Raw genomic sequence first — 21,345 nt, forward strand, 5'->3', positions numbered from 1 at the left:
GCGGCAGGCCGGGGACCGCCGGGCCGGGGCCGGCGCGAGCGCGCGGACGCCTGCGGACTTGGGCGGCGGACCCTGCGAGGTCGGGGCTGCCGCCCGCGTGCTCCCAGCTCTGGACCCTCGAAGGACCCCCGCGACCGCTGCCCTCCCCCGAGGAGTCCCGGGTCGGCCCCGCCCGGCGGCCCCGCGGCCCCGGGAACCGGCGGCTGGCGGCGGCCGCGACCGGGAGGGCTTCACGGGCTCCGGCCTGGGCGCGGGGCGAAGGGCTGGCCTGTGCGGGGAGGCTCAGGTGGGATTTCGGATTTCGCTTCCCAGAGCTGAATTCATCTCGGAGCAGTTCAGGAAAAAATGGGGGGGTGGGGGGGTGCTAGGAGTGGAGGAGGGGACGCCGAGGCCGGCGCAGCGGGACGTTCCCGCACTCCCCACCGGGCGCGCGGGGCTCGGGCGCCAGCCGCGTGTCGGCCCTGCGGGCGAGTGCGCCCAGGCACGCGGGCTCCGGCGGGCCCCGGCTCTGGCCTCCTCTCCCGGGGCCGGGCGCGGCCGTTTCGCAGGGAGCGGGTTCTGCGGCTCCGGAGCAGCCCGCGCCACGGCGCGCACGTCGGCCCGGCTCGGCCCGCGGGCCCCGCGGCGGCACCGCCCGGAGACGGCGCCGGGCGGGTGGGTGGGTGGGGGGCGATCCCCGCGGGCGGCCGGAGCGGGGGCGCCGCGTGGGTGCCCAAGTCGGGAACAAAGCCATCCCGGAGCGGCCGCGGTCCCCGGGCGCGCGGGCCGTGGGAGGAGGGGCGGCGGGTGGGGGCCGCGCCCGCCACCTGGGGAGGAGCCCGGCGTCCCGAGGGCGCCTCGGGCCTGCAGCCCCCGGCCCCGCGCAGCCCCCTCCGCCCGCCTGCCCCGCGTACCAGCCCGACGCGGGCCTCGGCCTCGCCGCTCTGTCCTCCGCCTCTCTGGAGAGGGGGGCGGGGGTGGCGGCGACCCGGCCCTCGGGGGTGGCAGGCGCCGCGGCTCCGGGCTGCGGAGCTCCGGCCTGGGCAGCGGCGGCCGCGCGGCCTCTCCTCGCCCCGCGCCCGCTCAGCTTCCGCAGGCGCCGGGAGCCCAGCGCTGCGGCAGGGAGGCGGGGCGCGGCCTCTCCCGGGGAGGAAGGAACACAAAGGCGAGCCGAAGCCAGCCGGGCGAGCGGCGCCGGCTCCCCGCGGCCGGATCCGGCCCGCGTGCGAGAGCGGCCGAGCGCGCGGGAGAGGAGGGCACGCCCGGGCCTGCGCCTCCTCCGTTCCAGAGGCCGCGCTGGAGCCGAGCCCGCGTCCCGAGAAGAGCGAGCGGCGCGCGCGCTCTTCCGGCACCTCGGAAATTTCTTTTCAGTTTGAAACCCCCAAGACAAAAGCGCGGCACGCACCGTTCCCGGGAGGCCTCCGGGCACCCGGCGAGACCCCGCGAGACCCCGCGCGCCCCGGCCCCTCCCTTGAAGCCGCAGGCTCAGAGCCTCCCGCCCCTTCCCGCCTCCCCTTTGTCCGGCCCGGCGCCCCCCGGGTTCGCCCGGCCCCGGCCGGGGCTGCGGCTTGCAGGCCTCCACGCTGCCCCTGCTGCCCAGCCCGGACGGCCCACAGTGCGCGCCACTCAGCCCCGGCGCTGGCGCTCGCCCTGCAGGCCGGAGCTGCCTCCAGCCGAGTTGTTTGTTAGACCCGGGTAGAGAGATTTCCAGCCCCAGCGAGCCCCAAACCCTGCTGAAGGAAGTCGAGAAACAAAGACGACTCTTCGTGTAGTTCCCATTTATTTTCAATGCAAAAGCCCTTCGAATAAATATTAAAAAAGCTTATCAGCTGAGCAAATATGTATTCACTTCCTACATTATGTTTTCAGCTATAGATTAAATCAGACACAAAATAATCTGCAATTAAGATGTTGTTGGACCCGGAGCAGTAAATGTAGCAATTTAAAGTGGTTTTCAGGGAATGGAAACCGACTTCATCGCTTTGTTGTCACGGTGGAACGGCTTTGTAAAAAAGGTTTTCTTGGAAAATTCACGATTTACATAGAGCCTGTCGCTCTCTTTTGTCGGAGGTATTATTGAACATTAAAACAATGCAGATTTAGGAAAGGGGGAGAAATATGCAAAAAGGCAGGCCAGCAGGAGTGCCCGGGGCGGTGGGCCCATGCTGGCCCGTTGGCCTCGGCCGCTGGCCGCCCTGCGCCTCGGATTTTGCCCCGGTGGCCACGCAGCATGGGGTGGCCCTGGAGAGGCGAAGGGAGGTGGCTCATTCTCATGCGCCCCAGCGGGGCCGGAGGTGGGCCAGGGCGGCAGGGGATCTGCCGAGCCCGATGTAGACCCTGCGTTCCCGGGCTGCCGCCGCGGCGGTCGGAGACCGGCCTGGGCTCGGCGAGTCGGCGGGAGAGCCTGCAGGCCGATCTGGGGCGTGGAGCGGCGACAGTCTGTGACTCTCCGAGCGCCACCCACGGCCCCCACGCCGCTGTGGGAGCTCCCCAGCCAATGCGCTGGGGGGGAGGGGGCCTGCTCCAGCTCGCCGGTTGCGCCCGGCTCGGGGCCGGTGGCCCGGGCACTGCGGCGTGGCGGTCCAGGTGATGCCGCCACTGCGCGGGTTCCGGCGCTGAGCTGGGGGTGGGGGCGGTGGGTCCCGGTCCTGCGGGGGCGGGGGCGGGGGGGGGGCGGCAGGTCGGCGGGATCAGAGGAAGAGAGGGAAAGGCGCAGGGGGAGGGAGGAGGAAAAAGGAAGGGTTTGAAAAAGAGCTTCTTAAGTTACAATCAATAAAATTACTCGCTTAATTAGCATGGTTATTCGCTTAAGCGGCCTGCAGTAAAAGCCGGACCTCGCGAGAGGGGCCCGAGGAAAACGGCGAGCGGGCGCCCAGGGCTTTTCCTCCGAGACACCTTCGGGCAGCGGGGGAGGGGCGGGGGTGTGCGTGTAAGTGTGTGTGCGCGCGCGAGTGTGCGTGTGCGTGATGGCTTCGCAGATTTGGGTTTTTATCACCAGCCGCGCCTGCAGCCTCTTCGTCGCGGCGCCCTCGCCGCAGGAGCCCGCAAAGGGAAGGCGGCGCGGCGGCTCAGCCCGGCTCCCGGGGCCGGGCGCGGCCGGGTGGGTGCGTGTGCGCCGGGGACCCGGGCGCGCGTGTGTGCCGAGGAGGCGCGCGGGGCGTTCGCGGCGGGCGGAGCAGGAGTCCCCCAGGCCAGCCGAGCTCCCGGTCACCCGGTCTCCTCTGCTTGCCTCCGCAGACCATGGACCCGCACTGCGGCCGCCGGTGCGGCACGCGGCCGCCCGCCCAGGAGCCCAGCCCGCCGGCCTGCTGACCGGCCGCGCCGCCGCCACCGCTGGGGACCGCCGACGCCGCCGCCTCCGGCCGCCCGCGGCCCGCGCCGAGCCGCCCCCGGGCCCCGGCCGCGCTGCTCCCGGGAGGCGGCGGCGGCCCGGGGCCGGGGCCCGGCATGGATGGCCGCGACTTCGCGCCGCCGCCGCATCTGCTGCCCGAGCGCGGGAGCCTGGGCCACCGCAGCGCCGCCGCCGCCGCGCGCCTCGCCCCGGCCGGGCCCTCCGCGCAGCCAGGCGCGCACTTCCAGCCCGGGAAGTACTTCCCGTCGCCGCTGCCCATGGCTTCGCACACAGGTCAGTCCGCCCCCGCCCCCACCTCGGCCGCCAGGGGTCCCGCAGACCCCTCCTGCCCGCCCGCACGTCCCGGAGACGCGGGGCTTTCCGTGGGGACCCCGCGCTGCCGTGGGGAGGGGGCGAGCGTGCAGGGGGCGGCGGGCCGGGGTGGCCGCGCGGGCGGCGCGCGGCGCAGCGGGACCCGTTTCTCTGAAGCCCGCGGGCGCCCGGCGGAGGACGGCTTTGCAGGGGAGGCGTTTACTTTCGCCTCGGGGCTCCCGCGAGGGCCGGGCGAAGCGGGACCGGAGCGCAGCGTGTTCGGAGCCCGCGACCCGCGGGTCGCGCAGCCAGGCCCGGGCTTGGGCGGCGGCGCGGGGGTGGCGCCGGGGCCGCGCTCGGGATTCGGTGCAGGCGAGTGCGCGGGGGAATTTGCTCCAAGAGGACAGAGCCCGCGCGCGCGCCGCCCGCCGCGCCCACGTCCTCCCCGCTCCCGTCGCCGGAGAATCCCGGGCGCAGCGAACTGACCCGCGTCTCGAGAACCGTCCCGGGTGGGGGGGCGGGAGACTCGTTTAGAGCCGGGGCGCGGCGCTGGGTTAGGGGTGACGCCTGGGGCTGCTCCTGCGGTTCCCCGTGCTTTTGTGTAGCGTTTGCTTTTCCACATCGGAAAGGTTTGCATTTTGTTTTTTGTTTTTTCTAAATTTGGCGGTAACGGTTATTATTGCTAGCTTGATGAACTGTGAATACTAATAAAATTATATCTGCCTTAATGGGATTGCAATTAGTGTGTGGATTAAAAAGGAGGGCAGTTGGGGGCCGGCCGGGGGATGTCAGGAGGGCCGGCCGTCAGAAAAGGAGAGTGTGCATTTCCTGCACAACAGACACACACACCCGCGTTGCTTAATTACTAGTGAGCGCTTGCATTTGCAACACAAGGGGATTCGGAGAGCAGCTGGGGCCAGCCGGGATGGAGGGGCCCTGGGACCCTGTCCTGGCCGCCCCTGCCCCAGCGCTTCCTGCCCTTCAGCCTTCTGCAGGACCACGCTTTTTTATTTTTTCTCTCCCCTGCTCTTCCTCCTTTCTTCCTCTTCCTTTCTCTCTCCGCCTGGAGATTTATAACCTGAAAGAGAAAGAGCAAAAGTGCTTGGCTGAGCAGCTGGTGATTTTCTAGTCTCCCTGCTGTCCCTGCACTTACTAAGCGTCTCTCTTCCCGCCCTGTCTTGGAGATGCTGCCCCGCTCGGCCATGGGCGGGGGGCTTGCCTGCCAGTCCCCTCCCCTGGTCCTAGGCCAGGAGGCTGAGCCTGCCCGGGTGGGAGGGAGCATCTGCATCCCCCCCACCCCCGAAACCGGGCCGCGCCCTCCAGCCGGCAGGTAGCAGCCCCCGTGCCTGGCCTGGCACGGCCAGGCCCCATTCCGCCCAGCTCAGGGCACTTTGGGGGACCCTCCGCCCGGCCAGGGCCTGGCCGGCCACCGTGGCCCCTTTTTGCCCTTCTTTCCAGACAGAGGCAAAGCCGAGGCAGGTGGGAGTGTGGCCTGGGTCCTCGGACCTTTGTCTAGTTTCTTCCCGTTTGGCCACGTGGTTCTCCGGTGCAGGCCACGGAGGACTGGGAGAAATTGCACCGGGCTGGGCCCCTTGCTGCGTCTTGACCCCAGACCCTCCTGGCCTCCCCCATTGACGGGGTGCCCTAGAGGGCATGGGCGCCCCGTGGGGTGCCCTCAGTGGGCGCCGGAGGGCCACGTGCTCCTGCTGGGGGGAGGCACACGCCCGAGGAGCCACTGTGCTCTCAGGGGTTCGGCCTGTTTCCGCTTGAAGCTGGCCCGGCCGGCGGGCATCCCGCAAGCCCGCGCCTGCAGCCGAGCGCCCCTCGGGGTTGTTGGGAAGCCTGCGGCATGGGGGGGCTTTTACAGACCCAGCGCCCGGGTTTTTCCTCTGGGGGAGCCGCACCCCCAGACGCCTGGGCCTCGGCCTTCTCCTGTGTGAGGTCGCCTAGGAGGGACAAAGTGCAGCCGAGGGAGAGAAAGCCCCCGTGCGTGCGGGCGCGGGTCTCCACGCGGCAGCAGCTTCCTTCCCGTTTCCGTGGATGGGCCCACCGGGTCCTGCAGGCCCCCCCACTGCCCTACAACGGGGAGGTCGCTCCGGGGTTCTCCCCGCATTCACGGGGGCGGGGAGGCCCCCGGCCGGGGCTGCGGGGCGCCGTCTCTCCGGGTGCCTGCCCCACCCCCAGTGCTTTCTCGCCGTCAGCCCCGGGGCCCCGGGCAGAAGGACGGGAGCGTCTCCCAGCGCTTTTCTCAAAACGAAAGTGCCGCGCTGCCCGGCGGGCCGGGGCGGGGGGCCGGGCGGGGGCCGCGCCTTGCCCGGGAAGGTGCGGCGGGGCCTGGCGAGCCTCCTCCGCGAGGCGCCTCGGCTGCAGGCGGGCGGGAGGCGACGGACGAGGCGGCACGTCGGGCCAGGGGCAGGAGAACCCGCGGGGAGCCGGCCCCAGCCCTGCCCGCGCCGCCCGCAGCCCCCGCGCCTCGGTGCCGCCCCGCCTGCCGGGCCTGGGCCTCGGGGGGAGCGCCCTCGGCGGCCCCTCCCCGCCCCCTCGCCGCTCTGTGGGGTGTAAATGGCCCCGGCCCCCCGGGCTGGGCTTGGGGCTGTTTGGAGGAAACGGGGAGCCCAGGCCCGGCTGGGAGAACTGGAAACTTCCTTCCTGCCGGAAGGGCTTCCCATTGCCCTTCTTGAAAACTACAGTGAGAAAAGAGATAATTTCTCGGTGTGAAAAGACCCCATAAAAGCTTTCCCCTCCCTGGTCACGTGATATTTTTTGCCAAGGGAAAAAAATACATTTTCGTAAATACCTCATTAGCTCCATGACGCGATGGAGTGTTTCTGCAACAGTTACGAACGTTAAGGAGGTGTGAAAAGAGTTACTTTCCCGAGACTCTTCCCTGTCCTGCTCCGGGGGACAGGGCCCCGGCTTGTGGGGACGGGGGACCGGCCTGCCCGCCCTGGGAGCGTGGGGCGCAGGGCGCTGCCACCGCGCTGGGCCAGCCTCTCGGGGGACTCCGCGTTTCCTCCCGGAGGCTCCAGGTCACGTGCGGCCAGGGCACTGAGCAGACAGCCGCTGCCCTGGAAAACACCGCACCCCGAAACGCTCCCCGGTTATTCTTAGAAGTCTCCTTCTCGCCGCGAGACGGGGTTCAACCCAGCCCGCTCGGGCAGGGCAGATCGCAGAGGAGCCTGCTGGAATAACACGGCCGAGGCTAAAAATATCTCCCAGAAACACACATAAAAAAGCCAAATCCAACAACAGAACGAGCTAAAAATATTCCCGTCTTTGGCAAAGAGCGCGGAGTTAAATAAATTATACAAGAGCCATTCATGGGAGCAAGTTGACTTTCTCTCTTACGGGAACTTGGTTCAAGCTAATAAAAATAACAATTTACTAGCCACTGAGCTTTGCATGAGTTTAAATTTAATTGGTGGAGCTCCTGGCAGTTTGTCACTTCGTGGCGATGAGCGGGCTGGCCCTGGCCTGGGGCGGGGTGAGGAGAGGGCTCGGAGCCTGGGGTGCCCGGCTGCCGAGGGTGGGGGGATCCCTGGGAAAGCGGGAAGGGAATGGGCGCCAAACGGCTCTTTTAATTTGATAAATGATCGTACACCTTTAAGAGTGTGTTTTAGCAATCAAGATACACTCCAGCAAGTTGATAGGATGTTCGCTGTCAACTTACATATGTCATCAGAGCAGGCTGTGAGCATAAATAATGTACCAGCCGCCCACGGGATGCACCGCCGGCACGCCGGGAGGCCCCCGGCTCTTGCCGGGCACCCCCTTTCTCGGTATCAGGGGGCAGGGGCCAGAGGAGGACAGGAGTGGGGGGTGGGCTTCGAGCACTTGTTTTGACTTGGGCACTTTGGTCGGGGTCCCCCTTCTCTGGGTAGTCCCCAGGTCTCCCTACCAAAATAAGAGTGCCAGGCCTGCCAGGGAGCCATCGGGGATGTGGTCTGAGGCTGGGAAATGGGGTTGGCGGGTGGCTTTTCTGGCAGCGGCGGAGGGTGGTGGTGGTCTTCATTCAGCCATTTCCCAAGAGCTTTAAACTTCCACCCCGGGCCAGGGGTCAGCTTCCCGGCTTGCTCTCTCCTCCTCCTCTGGTTTTCCTTAACCAAGGCCCCCGGAAATCCCAGCAGGCCCTCGTGCCTGCCAGAGGACTACACTTCCCAGAGTGCCCCTGGCCGGGGCCGTCCACCTTCCCGGAGCTGGGAATTCCCAAGTGTGGGTCAGGAGTTGAGCCAGGTGGCCACCGGGGGGCTCGGCCGGCCTCTTCCCCTACCGTAAATACCTGAAGTCAGGCCCCGCAAGCGGGGGTGGCCCCTCCGCCCCTCGGGACCCCGTGTGGGTCACTGGCAGGGCCCCCTGGGGGGTCCTCGGGAGGCCACCCGACCTCGGCCCGTGGCGCGGGCCCCCTTCATTGTGGCCTCCTCAGCAGAGCCCGGCCACCCCGGCCAGCGTCCCCGGCCTGGGTGACGTCGGGATGGATTCCTGCCCCGGGATTCGCCACGCCAGCCCTTCCCGGCCCCCCGCTGCCCCCCTGGCGCCGCGAACAGCCGCAGCTGCCCGCCTCGTCCTCCGGCCCCCTCCGGCGTAAAGCCGCCCCCCCAGGCCAGAGGCGCCCGCCGGCCTCGTTGGGGGAAGCCCTGGTCCCCACCTCTGCCCCCCGGGGACGCAGCCTGGAGCAGGTGGCCTCCCGAGGGTGCCCCCCCAACAGGCCCTCCCAGGTCCCCTCGAGGCAGAGCTCCCAGGCTGCGGAAAACGCGCGCCGGCCCTCGGCCTGTCCCGCTGTCGGGGGACCGCCCCCTGGGCTTTCTGGGGCCCCTCTGGGGCCTCACTGCTCCCCCCAGAGCTGGCCTCGCCGCCCAGGAGCGGGGTCCCGGGCAGGGTCCTCAGCCGGGCTCCTGCGTCTGCGGGGGGGCCGAGCACCGCAGGCCCTGACGCGCTGCCCGCTGACATTTTTATGGGATAATATACGCTTAGATCACGCAGGCCTATTTGTCAGGGGGCCCCCCCCGGTGCTGGTAATATACGAGGAGCCGGTTCCTGGGGGTCTGCAGGAGGGGCCGGGCTCGGGAGAGGTTGGGGGGCTCGGGCGGTGGGTGGGGCAGGGGCTGCCCGGCGGCCTGCGAGAGCTGCCGCAGGCCTTGCGGCGGGCCCCTGGCACGGCAGGGACGCGTCCTGCGCCCCAGCTGGGAGCGCGGGCTGGCATCCACGGCCCGTCCCTGCAGCTGTCGGGCAGATTAGATTCCGGATCCGATGGGCCAGGAAGTGTGGGCGGGGTGGCTTCGCTGCGCCCACTCCCCTCCTCCCAGGGCACCCCAACAAAGATTCCAGTCTCTTTAAGCCCCGGCTCCTGGGTATTTACTGAGGACGGACCTACTGGGCATCTGGAACCAGGAAGGAAAGACAAAGATGCCGAGATCCCGGTGGCCCCCTGAGCCAGGTCTCAGATGTGTCTCATCCCCCCCGGGCCCCCTGGGTACATAGCAGGCACTCTGGTCACAGGATGGAGGGCCAGAGCTGGGGGGAGTGGGTGGCCCTGCGAGATGGGAGGGGGCGCTGATGGGCGTGGCCCCTGGGCTGCAGGCTGGGATCACCCGTGGGCAGCCCCTTCTTGGGACACCCCACTAGAGGGGAGAGAACCCTGAAGTGGAAACCAAAGTTCCCAGCCGTCGTCCTCGTGGGGAAAGCCAGGTCTCCGCTGGATGACCCTCTGTCCTGGGGGTGGCGGGGCCTGCGCAGGGGGCCGCAGGGACCTCGGAAGGGCAGGCACAGGAGCGGCAGGTCCCCGGGAGGGGGAGCCGACCCAGGGAGGGCACATGGGGATGGCGGGCGAGGAGGCAGAGCCTGGGGGGACCCGGGCGGCTTGCGGGGAGGCTGTTGCCAGGCAGGGCCTTCCTGGACTTGCCGCTAGCCGCGCCGTGTTCCCTTTGCGGGCAGAGGCGCTGGCGGCCTCTCGCATTGCAGCTTGGGGGCTCCTGTGGGCCTACAGCCCGTCCGTCCACGCGGCCTCACGCCCGGCCTCCAGGGAGCTGGGCTGTCCGTGACCGCCCGCTGGAGCTGCCCTCCCTGGCACCCAGGGTGCCCAGGACCGCCTCCCCCCCTCCCCCCGCCCCCCACCCGTCCCCAGCAGCTCCGCTCCCCACTGAGCCCCCGGGGAAACCCACGTGTGGCCTCCTCTTCCGGGGCCCTCCTGCCTCCCCCCACCCCACCTGCCCTCCAACCCCAGACCCTGCAGATGGCCCCCCCGCTGGCCCTCCCTGGGGCCCGGCAGCCCCCTGCGCCAGCCCCTCGCCCTCTTCATTCCGGAAGGTTCCCGGCCCTTCAGCCACCTGCGCGCCCCCTCGGCTGCGCAGACGCTGTCCTGCTCCCTGCGGCCTCCCCCTGCCAGGCCGGTGCCCTGGGCACCTACCAAAGAGGCCAGGGCCCAGGCCCACCCTGCTGGACAGTCATGGTGGCTCCTTTTGCCCTCCCGAGTAGCTCAGCCGTGGGGCCCATGTGGAGAACCCCGGCTTCCCGTGACCCCAGGCACCCCCGGCACGTCCCTCTGTCCTGTGGGGCCACGTGACCCTGCCCGGGCCGGGACAGCACCTTCTCCCGGTTCAGAAACCTCTGCATCCTCTGTGGGAGAGTCCCTGCGTCCCAGGGCTGTCCCATGGGGAGACGGGGCTTCCGGTGACACGCAGGGGTGCTCGGAGAGGAGCGGTGGGGGCCCAGGCACGGGTACGCCACGCGTGTGTTCTGCACGGCTATCCTTCTGCATGTGTTGTGTGCCTGTGCATTCCGTGTGTGCATTCTGCACACGTGCCCTGCCCGTGCATTCCCTGTGTGTTGTGTGTTCTGCACACGTACTCTGCACGCGTGTGCCCTGCATGTGCCTCTGCGCCTGGGCTGCAGAGGTGAGAGTGCCCTGCACACCGGTCTGCCCATGAGCTGACCCCTCCAAACCTGTCCCCAGCAGCGCCCAGTGGCCAGGCCTGGGCTCAGTGGAGGAGGGGGTGGGGAGACCCCGGGGAGGAGGGCGGCGGGGGGACCGGCTGGGGGGCTCTTCCTCACTGCTCCCCCCGGAGGTGGGGGATCTTCGAGGCCGTGGACCTCCCTCACTTCCGTCCTGCCCCCCCCCCCGGGCAGAGAGGAGGGTCGTGGGCGCCGGCCCCCGCCCTGCCCCACCCCCCATCCGCATCTGTTGTCTGCGCAGCCCCGAGCCTGCAAGGACGTGTTGGTGGGCGGCAGGCACTGCGGGCTGGCGGCACCTCGGGGGCACGTGTCCCTGCCGGCCTTCCCGCCGCTGCCCTCCCTACCCCACAGCCTCAAGCCCTCGCCCATCCCGCACTGGGCAGCCCAGCGCCGCCGCCCACTGCCCGCGGCCCCCTGCTCCCAGCCCACACCTCTCAGCCAGGTTTTTGTTTTTTTTTAAAGATTTATTTTTTACTTATTTCTTTCCCCCCGCCCCCACCCAGTTGTCTGCTCTCTGTGTCCATTCGCTGCTTGTTCTTCTGTGGCCACTTCTGTCCTTATCAGTGGCACTGGGAATCTGTGTTTCTTTTTGTTGCGTCATCTTGCTGTGTCAGCTCTCCGTGTGTGCAGCGCCATTCCTGGGCAGCCTGCACTTTCTTTCGCGCTGGGCGGCTCTCCTTACGGGGTGCACTCCTTGCGCGTGGGGCTCCCCTACGCGGGGGACACTCCTGCGTGGTAGGGCACTCCTTGCGCGCATCAGCACTGCACGTGGGCCAGCTCCACACGGGTCAAGGAGGCCCGGGGTTTGAACCGCGGACCTCCCATATGGTAGACGGACGCCCTAACCATTGGGCCAAGTCTGCTTCCCTGTATTCTCATTAGGCAGCTCCGGGAGCTGATCCTGGGTCCTTTCAGAATGTGGGAGAGGCGATCATTTTTGTCAGTGGTGCCCGGAATCTGTGTCTCTTTTGGTTGTGTCAGCTCTCCGTGTGTGCAGCCCTACTCCTGGGCAGGCTGCACTTTGTTCACACTGGGCGGCTCTCCTTACGGGGCGCACTCCTTGCACGTGGGGCTCCCCTATGCGGGGGACACCCCTGCGTGGCAGGGCACTCCTTGCGCGCATCAGCACTGCGCGTGGGCCAGCTCCACACGGGTCAGGAGGCCCGGGGCTTGAACCGCGGACCTCCCGTGTGGTAGGTGGACGCCCCATCAGCTGAGCCACGTCCATTTCCCTTGGCCAGATCCTTTTGAACCTCCCAGCCCTTCCCGCTGCCCCAGCCTCAGGCTCATCATCGCGGGCCCTCGGGGAATGTTTGTGCTCAGACCTCGGGGCCCCCTCCAGGGGAGCCGGGGGGGACGCCAAGAGGACTCGCGAGTGGACGAGGCTGGCTGGGGTTGGGGGTGCCTACCAGGGGCTTCGCAGGCCATGGGCCATCAGAGCTGCGTGGGCGGCCCCCTTGCCCCGCGTGGGGGAAGGCAGGGGGCCCGTTCCTGGGTGACCGGCCACTTGGCCAGCAGACCCCGTGGCCGGCGGGTCGCCTCGTGGGCGGTGTGGGAAGCCTGTCCTCTCTTGGAGACTTGTCTCCCCGTGGGTATCCTAAAAATAAACTTTTAATTTATTTTAAATTAATACAAAAATTACGTTTAAATTAAATTGCAGTGCTCCTTTAGGGTAACTGTTAAAAAGCTCCACTGAGGGTGAATACGGATAAAATCGAAGGAAGCGGAAAGTCCTCACGCGAGGCCACGCCCACCCCCGTGCACGCAGGGGGTTTGTACATCCTTAGCAGAAACCCACGTCATTACGGCGGAAGGGCCCTCGGGAGGTGGCTACACGGCCCCTGAAGCGAGCCGGAAGGGGAGGGGCAGCCTGGGCTACCATGGCCCGGGCCCCGGCTTGGAGGGGAGCAAGGCGCGTTGGGGCGCGTTTGATGTCCACGCCGCGGGGGTTCGCAGGCTGCGGGCCGGGCCGGGGCACCGTGCGCTGCGGCTTGTGGGCTCTTGGGGCCAGGCTGGGGGAGGGTCCAGGACGGATTGGGGGGTGTCCTCCCAGAGGAGGGGACCGGGGCCGCCCCTGAGGCCTGGGGACAGAGCTGGCCGGCGCCCCCTGTGCCCCTCCCGCCCGGTGCAGCTTCTCCTCGTACCCCTCCCCGCGTCATCAGCCCCCACCCGAGCCGCCCGGCAGCTGGGGCCCCCCGCTCCGGAGGCAGCCGTCTGGGCTTTGGCACAGAAGTGGGGGTGCCCTGGAGTGGACGTCGGAGCAGCAGCAACCTACCCCGTCGTCCTAGAGGGTGGGGGTCCACACGTGCATCTGAACTTGCGACTCTTCTGCAAAAGCAGACCTGACTTCCGCTGGCCAGGGCCGAGGGGCAGCCCCCTCTGCAGACAGGCACAGCCTCCCGGGGGCCTGTGGCACTGGCCGACACCAGTGGCCTGGCCGGTGGAAGTCAGGGGTGACAAGTTCATCTGTGACCGCTGACCCGCTCCCTGAGTTACTGCCTCCCCTCAGTCTTCCCTGAACCACCAGAGCATTGGTCTGGTTTCCAAAGAAATGCTGCAAAGTCCCCTCTTTTCTCCACGCATTAGTTAGCTACTGCTGTGTAACAAGTTATCCTCAAACCTCGTGGCTTTAAACAACAAACCTCTGTCGTCTCAGTTTCCATGGGCCGGCAATTGGGGTCCTCAGGTCAGAGTCGCTCAGGAGGCTGCAATCAAGGGGCCGGGGGATCCCTCCCAGCCCCTGCACGGCCCCCCGTCCTTGCTGGCTGGAGGCGTCAGTTCTTGGCCACGTAGGCTTCTCCTCGGGCAGCTCACGTGGTGGCCAGCTTCCCTCAGAGCGGGAGAGCCAGGGTCTTGCTGTACCCTGATCTCGGAAGTGACGGCTGTCCCCTTGGCTCTCCCCCTCTCGGAACAGGCCGTCGAGGTCCGGTCCACTCAAAGGGAGGGCCAGAGCGCGGAGGGTCCTCCTCGAGGCTGCCCTCCCGGTCCAGGGCGCCCCTGCCGTGGCTGCGGCCGCCCCCTGCGCTGCCCGCGCTTGGCGTCCTCTGCGGCCTGCGCCCTCCCTGACCTGAGTGCCAGCCGGGAGGAGACCCCCGTGGGTTTGTCCCACTCCCCGCCCCGGCTTCCTTCCACGAGCCGTCCGGGGCCGCCCCCTCCAAATGTCTAGTTTCCTCCCGGGGCCCTACCCCCAGTCTGGACTTGCTGTCCATGGCTCCCGTCCCCAACAGGCAGAGCACGTTGGCCCAAAAGAGCCCCGAGGCCATGAGGGCGGCCACCGTGGCCCACAGGCCGTCTTGGAGTGCCGTGCAAGGTCCGGGCAGGGACGAGGGGCTGCTGAAGTGGTTCAGTGACCGTCGGTCTGATGATGGGTTGGGTTAGAGTCTCCATCGCTGGATGGAGCTCAGGCCTCGGCCTGTGGCCGGGGTCATGGGGCCACCCGGGCCCACACTCACCGTCTACCCGCCCAGGCCCTGTCTCGGCTTGGGGCGCTGGCTGGTCCATGCTACCCTTGGGGGCCCACTGTGGCCTCTAGGTCCTCCGAGGACTGCTGGCCCCGGCTCAAGCCGTGGGCCGCCCGGCCAGCATTGACCTTGGGCCCCCCTTCCGTCCTGTCTGCAGTTGCCCAGGGCCCAGGCTGACCGCCTGCCGCGCAGTCCCTTGCAGAGGAGGGTAGAGGAGCCGGGGGCACTTGCTCGCTAGCCGCGTGGCCCCTGGGCTCAGTGTCCGGAGCTGGCCCCCTGCGTGGAGCCCCCCGCCTCCCCCTCTGGCAGGGGTCGGGGTGCCGAGGGCGCACCCTGGGCCGGCCCTGGCCTGTCCCGGGGCTGTGAGGAATTCCTCTGTGCTGTCCCCACCGGGAGCCCTGCCGGCCTGGCTCCTGGCCCGTTTGGGGCGCCGCCGCACCCTGTGCCCTGGGCTCCCCCGACCTGAAGGCGGGCCCCGGGCCGCCCTGTCTCAGAGGCGCGCCCCCCGCCGCCTCACGCGCGGGTTCTGAGTCTACGCCGGAGGACGGGGCTGCCTTCTCCTCACGCTCGTCGAGCGTCTTTAGACGGCGAAGGGGGTTTACCTCTGCGGTGGGAGGGGTGGGGGTCTGCAAAAGCAGGGGTGCCTTAGGAAGAAGGAGGGCCCCTGTGAAATCCCCCACCCGCCCGCAGCCATTGTGGAGCCTGAGGGGGAGGGAGGGCGCCGATGGGCGCCCGCCTGACCCTGCGAGCCCTGGGAAGGTGGGGTGACGTGTAGGGGTGAGCTCCCTGGGGGGTCCCGGGCACACTGCTGACCAGGCCTCAGTGGGGACACTGCGTCGGAGTCAGGCCACCCGCTCTGCCAGGACCCCCACCCAGGAGAGCCCGAGCCCGTCCACCCCTCCACGTGTCAGTTTTCCTCCCCCCACCCCCGCCGTCCCGGGGCTGGGTGCCCAGGTCGCCCCTGCAGGAGGCGAGGGCCAGCGGAGGGTCGCGTGTGGACGGGGCTCCAGGGAGGGTCCAGGCTGCCCCCTGCCCTCGCCCCAGGACACCTGCAGCCTGAGCCACCTCGCCCCAGGGACCCTCCCTTCCGTCCTCTCAGACCCAAGCCCCCCCCCCCAGCCCAAAGCAGCCGTGGAGCGGCGAGCAGCGGCGCAGCACCCGGGGGCGCGGCCCTCACGGGCTCGGCCGTCCAGCCTGTCCCTGCCCACCCTGCCCTCCCATGGCTCTGCGCGGGCTTGCCGACACAGCAGATCTCTCTCCAAGCTGAGGGCTGGGTGCAGGGCTCTGGGTGCTGGGTGCAGGGCTCTGGGTGCTGGGTGCTGGGCTCTCGGTGCTGGGTGCAGGGCTCTGGGTGCTGGGTGCAGGGCTCTGGGTGCTGAGTGCAGACTGGACAATAGGAGGCTGGGGAGGGGTTGGGTGGGGAGTCGTTCAGAGGGCACTGTGGTCTAACGTGGGCAGACGGGGTGCTGCACAGGGTGCCCGCAACCGGCAGCCCCACCCAGCCCCTGCAGGGAGCCCTGCGCCTCCGGCTGGGGAGCAGGTGGTGAGCCCAGCAGGTGATCTCGTCCCCCTGCCCAGGAAATGGCCCTCAGGGCCAGCGGGGTGGGGCGACCGGCGAGATGGCGAGGCCCGGGGTGGCCGAGAGGAGGGTGCTGTCACACTCCTGCGTCCAGGACCCCGACCCCCAAGGCCTGCCCGGCGCCCAGCTCCGGGGGGTCCAGCCGTGGCGGGTGGGTCTGGCAGTCTGGGTTCCTGCCGGCCGGCCGCCCCTCCTCCACCCTGCCCCACGGCCGGGCTGGGGCAGCGGGATCGAGGGGCGCAGAGGGCGGGTCGGGGGCCGCCAGCCGAGCGCCTCACCTGGGACCTAGCCCACCGCGTGCCCAAACCCGGGCATCTGCCCGCGTCGCAGCTGGCGTCTTTCAAGGTGGTGGCAGGGGCGCACCGCAGCCCGGGGCGCTCCTCCGAGCTGACCACCGTGGGCCCCTTCCCACGGCCCCCTGCCCCCCGGGGGTGTCCTGGCAGCCGGCAGGGCCGCTGCCCGGGCGAGGCGTGAAGGACCGAAGGCGGGGGCCCTAGCCGTGGCCACCGGCCCCTCCCTGGCGCGGCGGCTCTGACTCAGCGGGCCCAGAGGCCCCCGGAGCGGCCCGTGGGGAGCGTTGGCCGCCGCGCCCGCCGCCCCAGCCCGAGGGCTAAATTTACCCTTTTAATAGGAACCAGACTTGTATCCGATTCTCCTTTTCTGTTATTATTTCTGGGCTCCTGGTGGTGGGCCCGGGCCCCGCGCCGGGGCCTCTGAGGCTCTCCCGCGTCCATTGGGTCGGGTAGCCCAGCGGCCACATAGTTTTCCTATTATGGCCCGACAGCCACTGCCCATAGGCCGCCCCAGGGGTTCCTCGAGGCCCCGGGGGCCAGCCCGAGGGTGTCCTGGGCCATGCGTGCGCGTTTCGGGGCTCGCCTCTCACCCTAGCTGCCCCACGCCTCGGGGCAAGGCCGGGCAGGGAGCAGGCACTTGGCCGAGGCTCGGCGTTCTCAGCCCCCCAGTGGTTCTGGCCCCTTCCCCCCACTGCCCTCTCGTCCCTGCTCCTCGCTGCCCCTCCAGCTTCCTCCTCTGGGACAGCCCCCTCCGCGGAGCCGGGGGCGGCAGCACCTGCTGGCGGTGGGGGTCCCATGGGGAAGAGGCATTCCAGGGCGGGGAGACCGAGTGGGGAGGGCCGGCGCGCAGAGCCAGGGGTGGCTGCGTGTCCGGGCAGTTTTGGGCTCAGAGCGCCTGGGCGAGGCTGGCCCCCCAGGGATGGGATGGAACCCCCCCGTCAAGTCTTGACCTGAGGCCGAGAGGGCGCACAGCCGGGGGTCCCTGCTCCCACGGCAGGGGTGCTAGGCTGATGTGGGAAGGGGCGGGGCCCAGCTGCACCCCAGAATCCAGGCTCAGGCTCTTCTTCCCCCACACCCCACCAGCAGGAAGCCTGGGGGTGCTGGGGTTAGTTGGGTGCAGGCCGAAGCCAGGGCACCCCATCTTCCTTCCACCACGAATCCACCCCGGCGTCCCCCACGCGTGGGGGGGAGGTGGGCAGGGTCCGGGCGGGGGTCTGCCCAGGGCTCCCTCCGGTGCACCAAGGGGGGCCGGGTGGATCCAACAGCAGGTGCGTCTCGCTGGGGCTGGTGTGGGGCGGCCTGGGCGCTGAGCCGGGAGCACCCGGAGGACCGCCAGCCCTGGGAGCCGAGGCCGCAGGTGACGCCTGCCGCGGGCAGACCGCGGCTTGTGAGCGTGCGCTCAGAGGCGCGCACACGGGGACGCGCGGGGACACGCCCAGCCTGTGCCACTCATCGCCCCCGCACGCCCAGGACACACACCTGCGCGGCCCGCGGGCCCTGCCAGCCCGGGCCCACGTGCACGTGCACACCTGGGCCTCGGTGCGGGCGGCCCAGTGGGTCACTTGCCGCCCAGTTGCGGCTGCTGGGGAGTCACAGCCATGTGCACCCCCAGGGGTGGGGGTTACGGGCGACGCGCGGGTGGCCCCCAAGGCCGCCTCTGGACTTTTGGGGAGAGGCGGGGGTCCCTGGCCGCCCTCCCACCCGGCCTGGCCGCCCTCCCTCTCTGGACGCTGGGGGCCCGGGCAGGTGGGGCTGCAGGAAGGGGACGAAGGCGCCGGCCAGCCAGGGGGCCGGGCAGCTTCCGCCAGTCCAGCCCAGCTCCCGCGGGCCTGGCCGTGGGGGAGAAGGGCACTGCCCCCCGGGACCAGGCGTCCCCTGCGGGTGCACGCCCCAGCCGCGGGAGGAGCCGGGAGCACCGTGGGAAGCGGGGAGCTGCGCCGTCAGCCGGGCTTCTGGAAGGAGTGGGCGCCGTGGCCTGCGCAGGGCCGCCGGCCTTCTCGGAGAGGCTTTTTTTTTTTTTTACAACCCATTTCGTAGTTTCCAGAAGAGGTGGCGGCTGTTCTGTGGCTCCTTAACCAAAAACAAATGCCCTGCCCGTTGGGCCCCGCCCGCGCCTCAGTGGGAGCCAGCCGGGGCAGTCGGGGCGACGGTGGGCTCAGAGCGCGAGGTGGCCTCTGGTCTGCGCATCGAGGGCCTGGGAGGGGACGAGGGGGTGGCCCTGTGGGCCCCGGGCTGCGAGTGCCCACGGCCCCCGGCCCCGCTGCAGTGTCCTCAAGGCCCTTGGGGGGCCCCGACACCTGTCACCCACCCTGGCCATGCAGGTGGACTGGCAGACAGGTGGGCAGGAGGAGGCCCGGCTCCCCTGCCGTGTCCAGGGACGCACGGGCTGGGCGGGCTCGGGGGTCACGCAAGCGCCCGGGGGTCGGGATTCCAGGTACGCAGCTGCACTCTCGCCCCCCACCCCGTTTCTGTGGTGGCCCCCAGCAGTCGAGAAGGGAGTGGCTGCTGCAGCCATGTCCAGGGTGGCCATAGCCTGGCAGGGAGGCGCCCCCAAGGTGGGAGCTGGGCCGCAGGGGGCCGCTGCCCTCCCGGGCGCCCCGGCTTCCAGAGCAGTTTTCTGGGCGAGCCCAGTGCCCAGGCTGGTCCTTCGTGGTGTACCCGGCAGGGCCGAGCCGGCTCTGGAGCTGGGCCCTGGGGCCCTGGGGCCCGGCGGGCAGGGGGCAATGGGGAGGGGGCTGCAGGGGCCCTGTGGCCTGGGGGTTCCCGTGACCCCTCGCACGGCTTTCGGGTCCGTCCCCCAGGAAAATCCTCAACCTGTGCGGTATCCTGGCTGCCGGAGAACCCAGGGGCAGTGGGCGGGTGGGCGGCTCGTCGCGGTGGGACCAGGCGTCCTGGACGATGCCCGGGAGTGGGCAGGCCTCATCAGACCCCGCCGGGCCCCACGGCCTCGGCGCCCCGGCCCCCTTGCCCGCCCTGCAGCCGGCCCCAGGCCCGTGAAGCCCCCGGCGCGAAGGTGCCTGCGCAGGACCGGAGCTCCGTGTCCACCCCCTGGCCGCTCACCGTGGCGCTAGCCGGCAAGGGGAGGGCAGCCCCCGGGCCAGTTCCCGGCCGGACTTGGCCCGCTCCCCGCCCCGGCCTGGCCCGGGCCCAGGTGTTCCCGGCTCCCCGGCTGCGCGGGCTCCGGCTGGTGTTTGGCTGCTGGCCGGCGGGGGGGGGGGGGCGCCCAGGAGGGACGGCCACGCTGGCCAGGCGTAGCGCCATCGGACGCCCAGGGGTGGAGGTGACCACTGGGAGCGGGACGCTCTGTCTGGGGTTGTCCTGGGCGGCTCGGGGCCGGCAGGGTGCTGGGGGGGCCCCTACCCCACACCTGCGCCAAGACGGGGAGTCCTGTGGGAGCGTCGGCTGCGTCCAGTCTCCGGCCGAGCCCGGGGTGCCGGAGAGGTTCAGCCCTTCCGTGTAAGGGACATGGAGGCCCCCGGGAGCCAGGGTGCCAGGGAGCGGTGGGTGAGGGGCCTCAGCACCCCTGCCTGCCCGTCAGGGCACCCCCGGGGGCCTCCCCAGAGCCACGTGTGTCAGCAGGGGGGCGCGTGCCGGGGAACGCCCAGCGCTAGCGCGGCGCTCAGGACCACAGGGTCTCCCAGGCTCCGTGTCCCTGCCTCGATGGCCCTGTAACCCGCTGGCTCAAGGCGGTTCAAAGGTCAGGCCCGCAGGCAGGCTGGTGGGGGCTCGGTGGGCCCGGGCTGGGTGCCCCCGCAGCAGGAGGCCTCTGGGGTGTGTGGGAATGGGTCTGAGAGCCCACGGGGGCCCACCAGGTCTCCACGGTGCACCCAGCTGCTCCCCGCCCGCCCGGGGGGCGTGGGTGGCTTGTGGCCCATCACCCGTGTGCCTCGGTTTCCCTGGCTCGGCAGGGCCTGGCTGGCTGCTGAGCTGCGCCTGCCGCCCTGCCCTGGCCTGGGTGGGGGAGCCCCAGGCGCGGGGGGGGGGGGGGGGGTGCCGGCCCAGCCGTGAGAAAGCCCTCCAGCCGTGCCTTTTGGACAGGGCCGCTTCCCACTGGCCCTGCAGCGGGCGGGACTTCCCTGGGAGGGTGCGGGGGCGGGGGCGGCGACAGGAAGCCGGCTCATCCCACAGGCATGCTCCCCGCGGGACCTGCAGCCGCCCGCCCCGCTTCCCTTCCCAGCCCCGCGCCCGCCCGGGGCGCGCCCACGGGTGGCCGTGCTGAGGCCGGGAGCAGGGGGCACCCTCGCCCCTCCCCCACGCGGGGGGCCCTGCTCCCCCCACCCGCGGCCGGCCCAAGGCGCGAGGCTGCGTGTCTTGTGGCCGGCGGGCCTCGGTCACGCACGGGCAAGGGAGGACCCGGCCTTCCGGGGGCCGGCCCCGCCCCCAGGCTCCCCGGGGCAGCCCCTCTCACCCGTGGCGCTGAGTCACCCCCGTCTGGGAAGCTGGAGGCCGGGTGGGATGAGGCATCCACACCCCAGGGTCCCCTGCCCCCCGAGGAGGGGCGGCCCTGATTCACCTCAGGCCGCGGCCCCGGGGCGCCCAGAGCCCCTCCACCCGCCCCTGGCCAGGTGCTTTCAGGGGGCTGTGGGCTCCGGGCCCCCACTCCTGGCCCCAGTGGCCCCAGGCCAGGCTGCTGCCCACGGAAGGGACGACAGAGTGCTGGGGCGGCCCGTTGGGGGGAGCGAGCTCCCCAGGTGCAATCTGCACGTGGCCCTCCCGAATGCGGGGGCCGGCTTGCCCGCGCTGGGCTCCCGGGTGCCGGGGGGCTGGGGGGCTCTGGCCTCTGCACCTGAAGGGACACCGGCGGGATATTGAGGGCAGATCGTGGGGCCACAGCCGGCCTCGGCCCCTGCTGCTCTGCCTGCCTCCCTCCCTCTCCTCCCGCCCGGCAGCAGGGCGCCCCCGGCTGACCAGTCTCTTGGACGGGGAGAGGCCGTCCTGCAGGACGATGCGGAGGGAGGCCCGGCCCCCCGTGGCTCCGGGTGGCTGTGGCTGCAGGCTAGCGGAGGAGGGACAGGGCCCCCCGGGCCTGCTGACCCGCGTGCGCCACCTCACCTGTTGGGGAGACGTGGGCAGGGCCGCCCGCGAGCCGGTCGGGGTCGGGGAGGCCTCGGGGCCACCGACTCGGCGTGGGAGAATCGGGGTGCCCTGCCCCCGAGGAGAAGGCCCACCTGCAGGGTGGTTTGTTCCCGTGGGCCCTGGTGTTTATTGGGCACCAAGGCTGACACCCGGTTTTTGATTGCAGCGTTGACTGTGATGACGGTGGCAGAGGTGGGGGTGGTAGCAGTAGAGGTGGGGTAGTGACGACGGTGAGATAAAGGTGGTGGGGGGTGGGCATGGTGGGATGGAGGAGGTGGTGGTGGCGGCGGGCGATGGGGGAGGACGATGGAGAAGGGGTGCTGGGTGGCGGTGGTGATGGGGGAGGTGACGTGACACAGGTGCCAC

The 21,345-nt window shown here is 70.2% G+C and overlaps 1 protein-coding gene across 1 annotated transcript in view; it reads left to right on the plus strand.

The window, feature by feature from the left end:
• Window positions 1–3,426: 3,426 nt before the first annotated feature.
• Window positions 3,427–21,345, plus strand: part of BAHCC1 (BAH domain and coiled-coil containing 1) — a 48,632-nt gene continuing 30,713 nt past the window's right edge. Inside the window, exon 1 of the mRNA XM_058284874.2 lies at window positions 3,427–3,604. Within this exon, the coding sequence (XP_058140857.1) occupies window positions 3,427–3,604 (178 nt within the window). The remainder of the gene's footprint in view (window positions 3,605–21,345) is intronic.

Source organism: Dasypus novemcinctus, chromosome 21, assembly GCF_030445035.2.
Source record: "Dasypus novemcinctus isolate mDasNov1 chromosome 21, mDasNov1.1.hap2, whole genome shotgun sequence".
Classification (NCBI taxonomy): domain Eukaryota; kingdom Metazoa; phylum Chordata; class Mammalia; order Cingulata; family Dasypodidae; genus Dasypus; species Dasypus novemcinctus.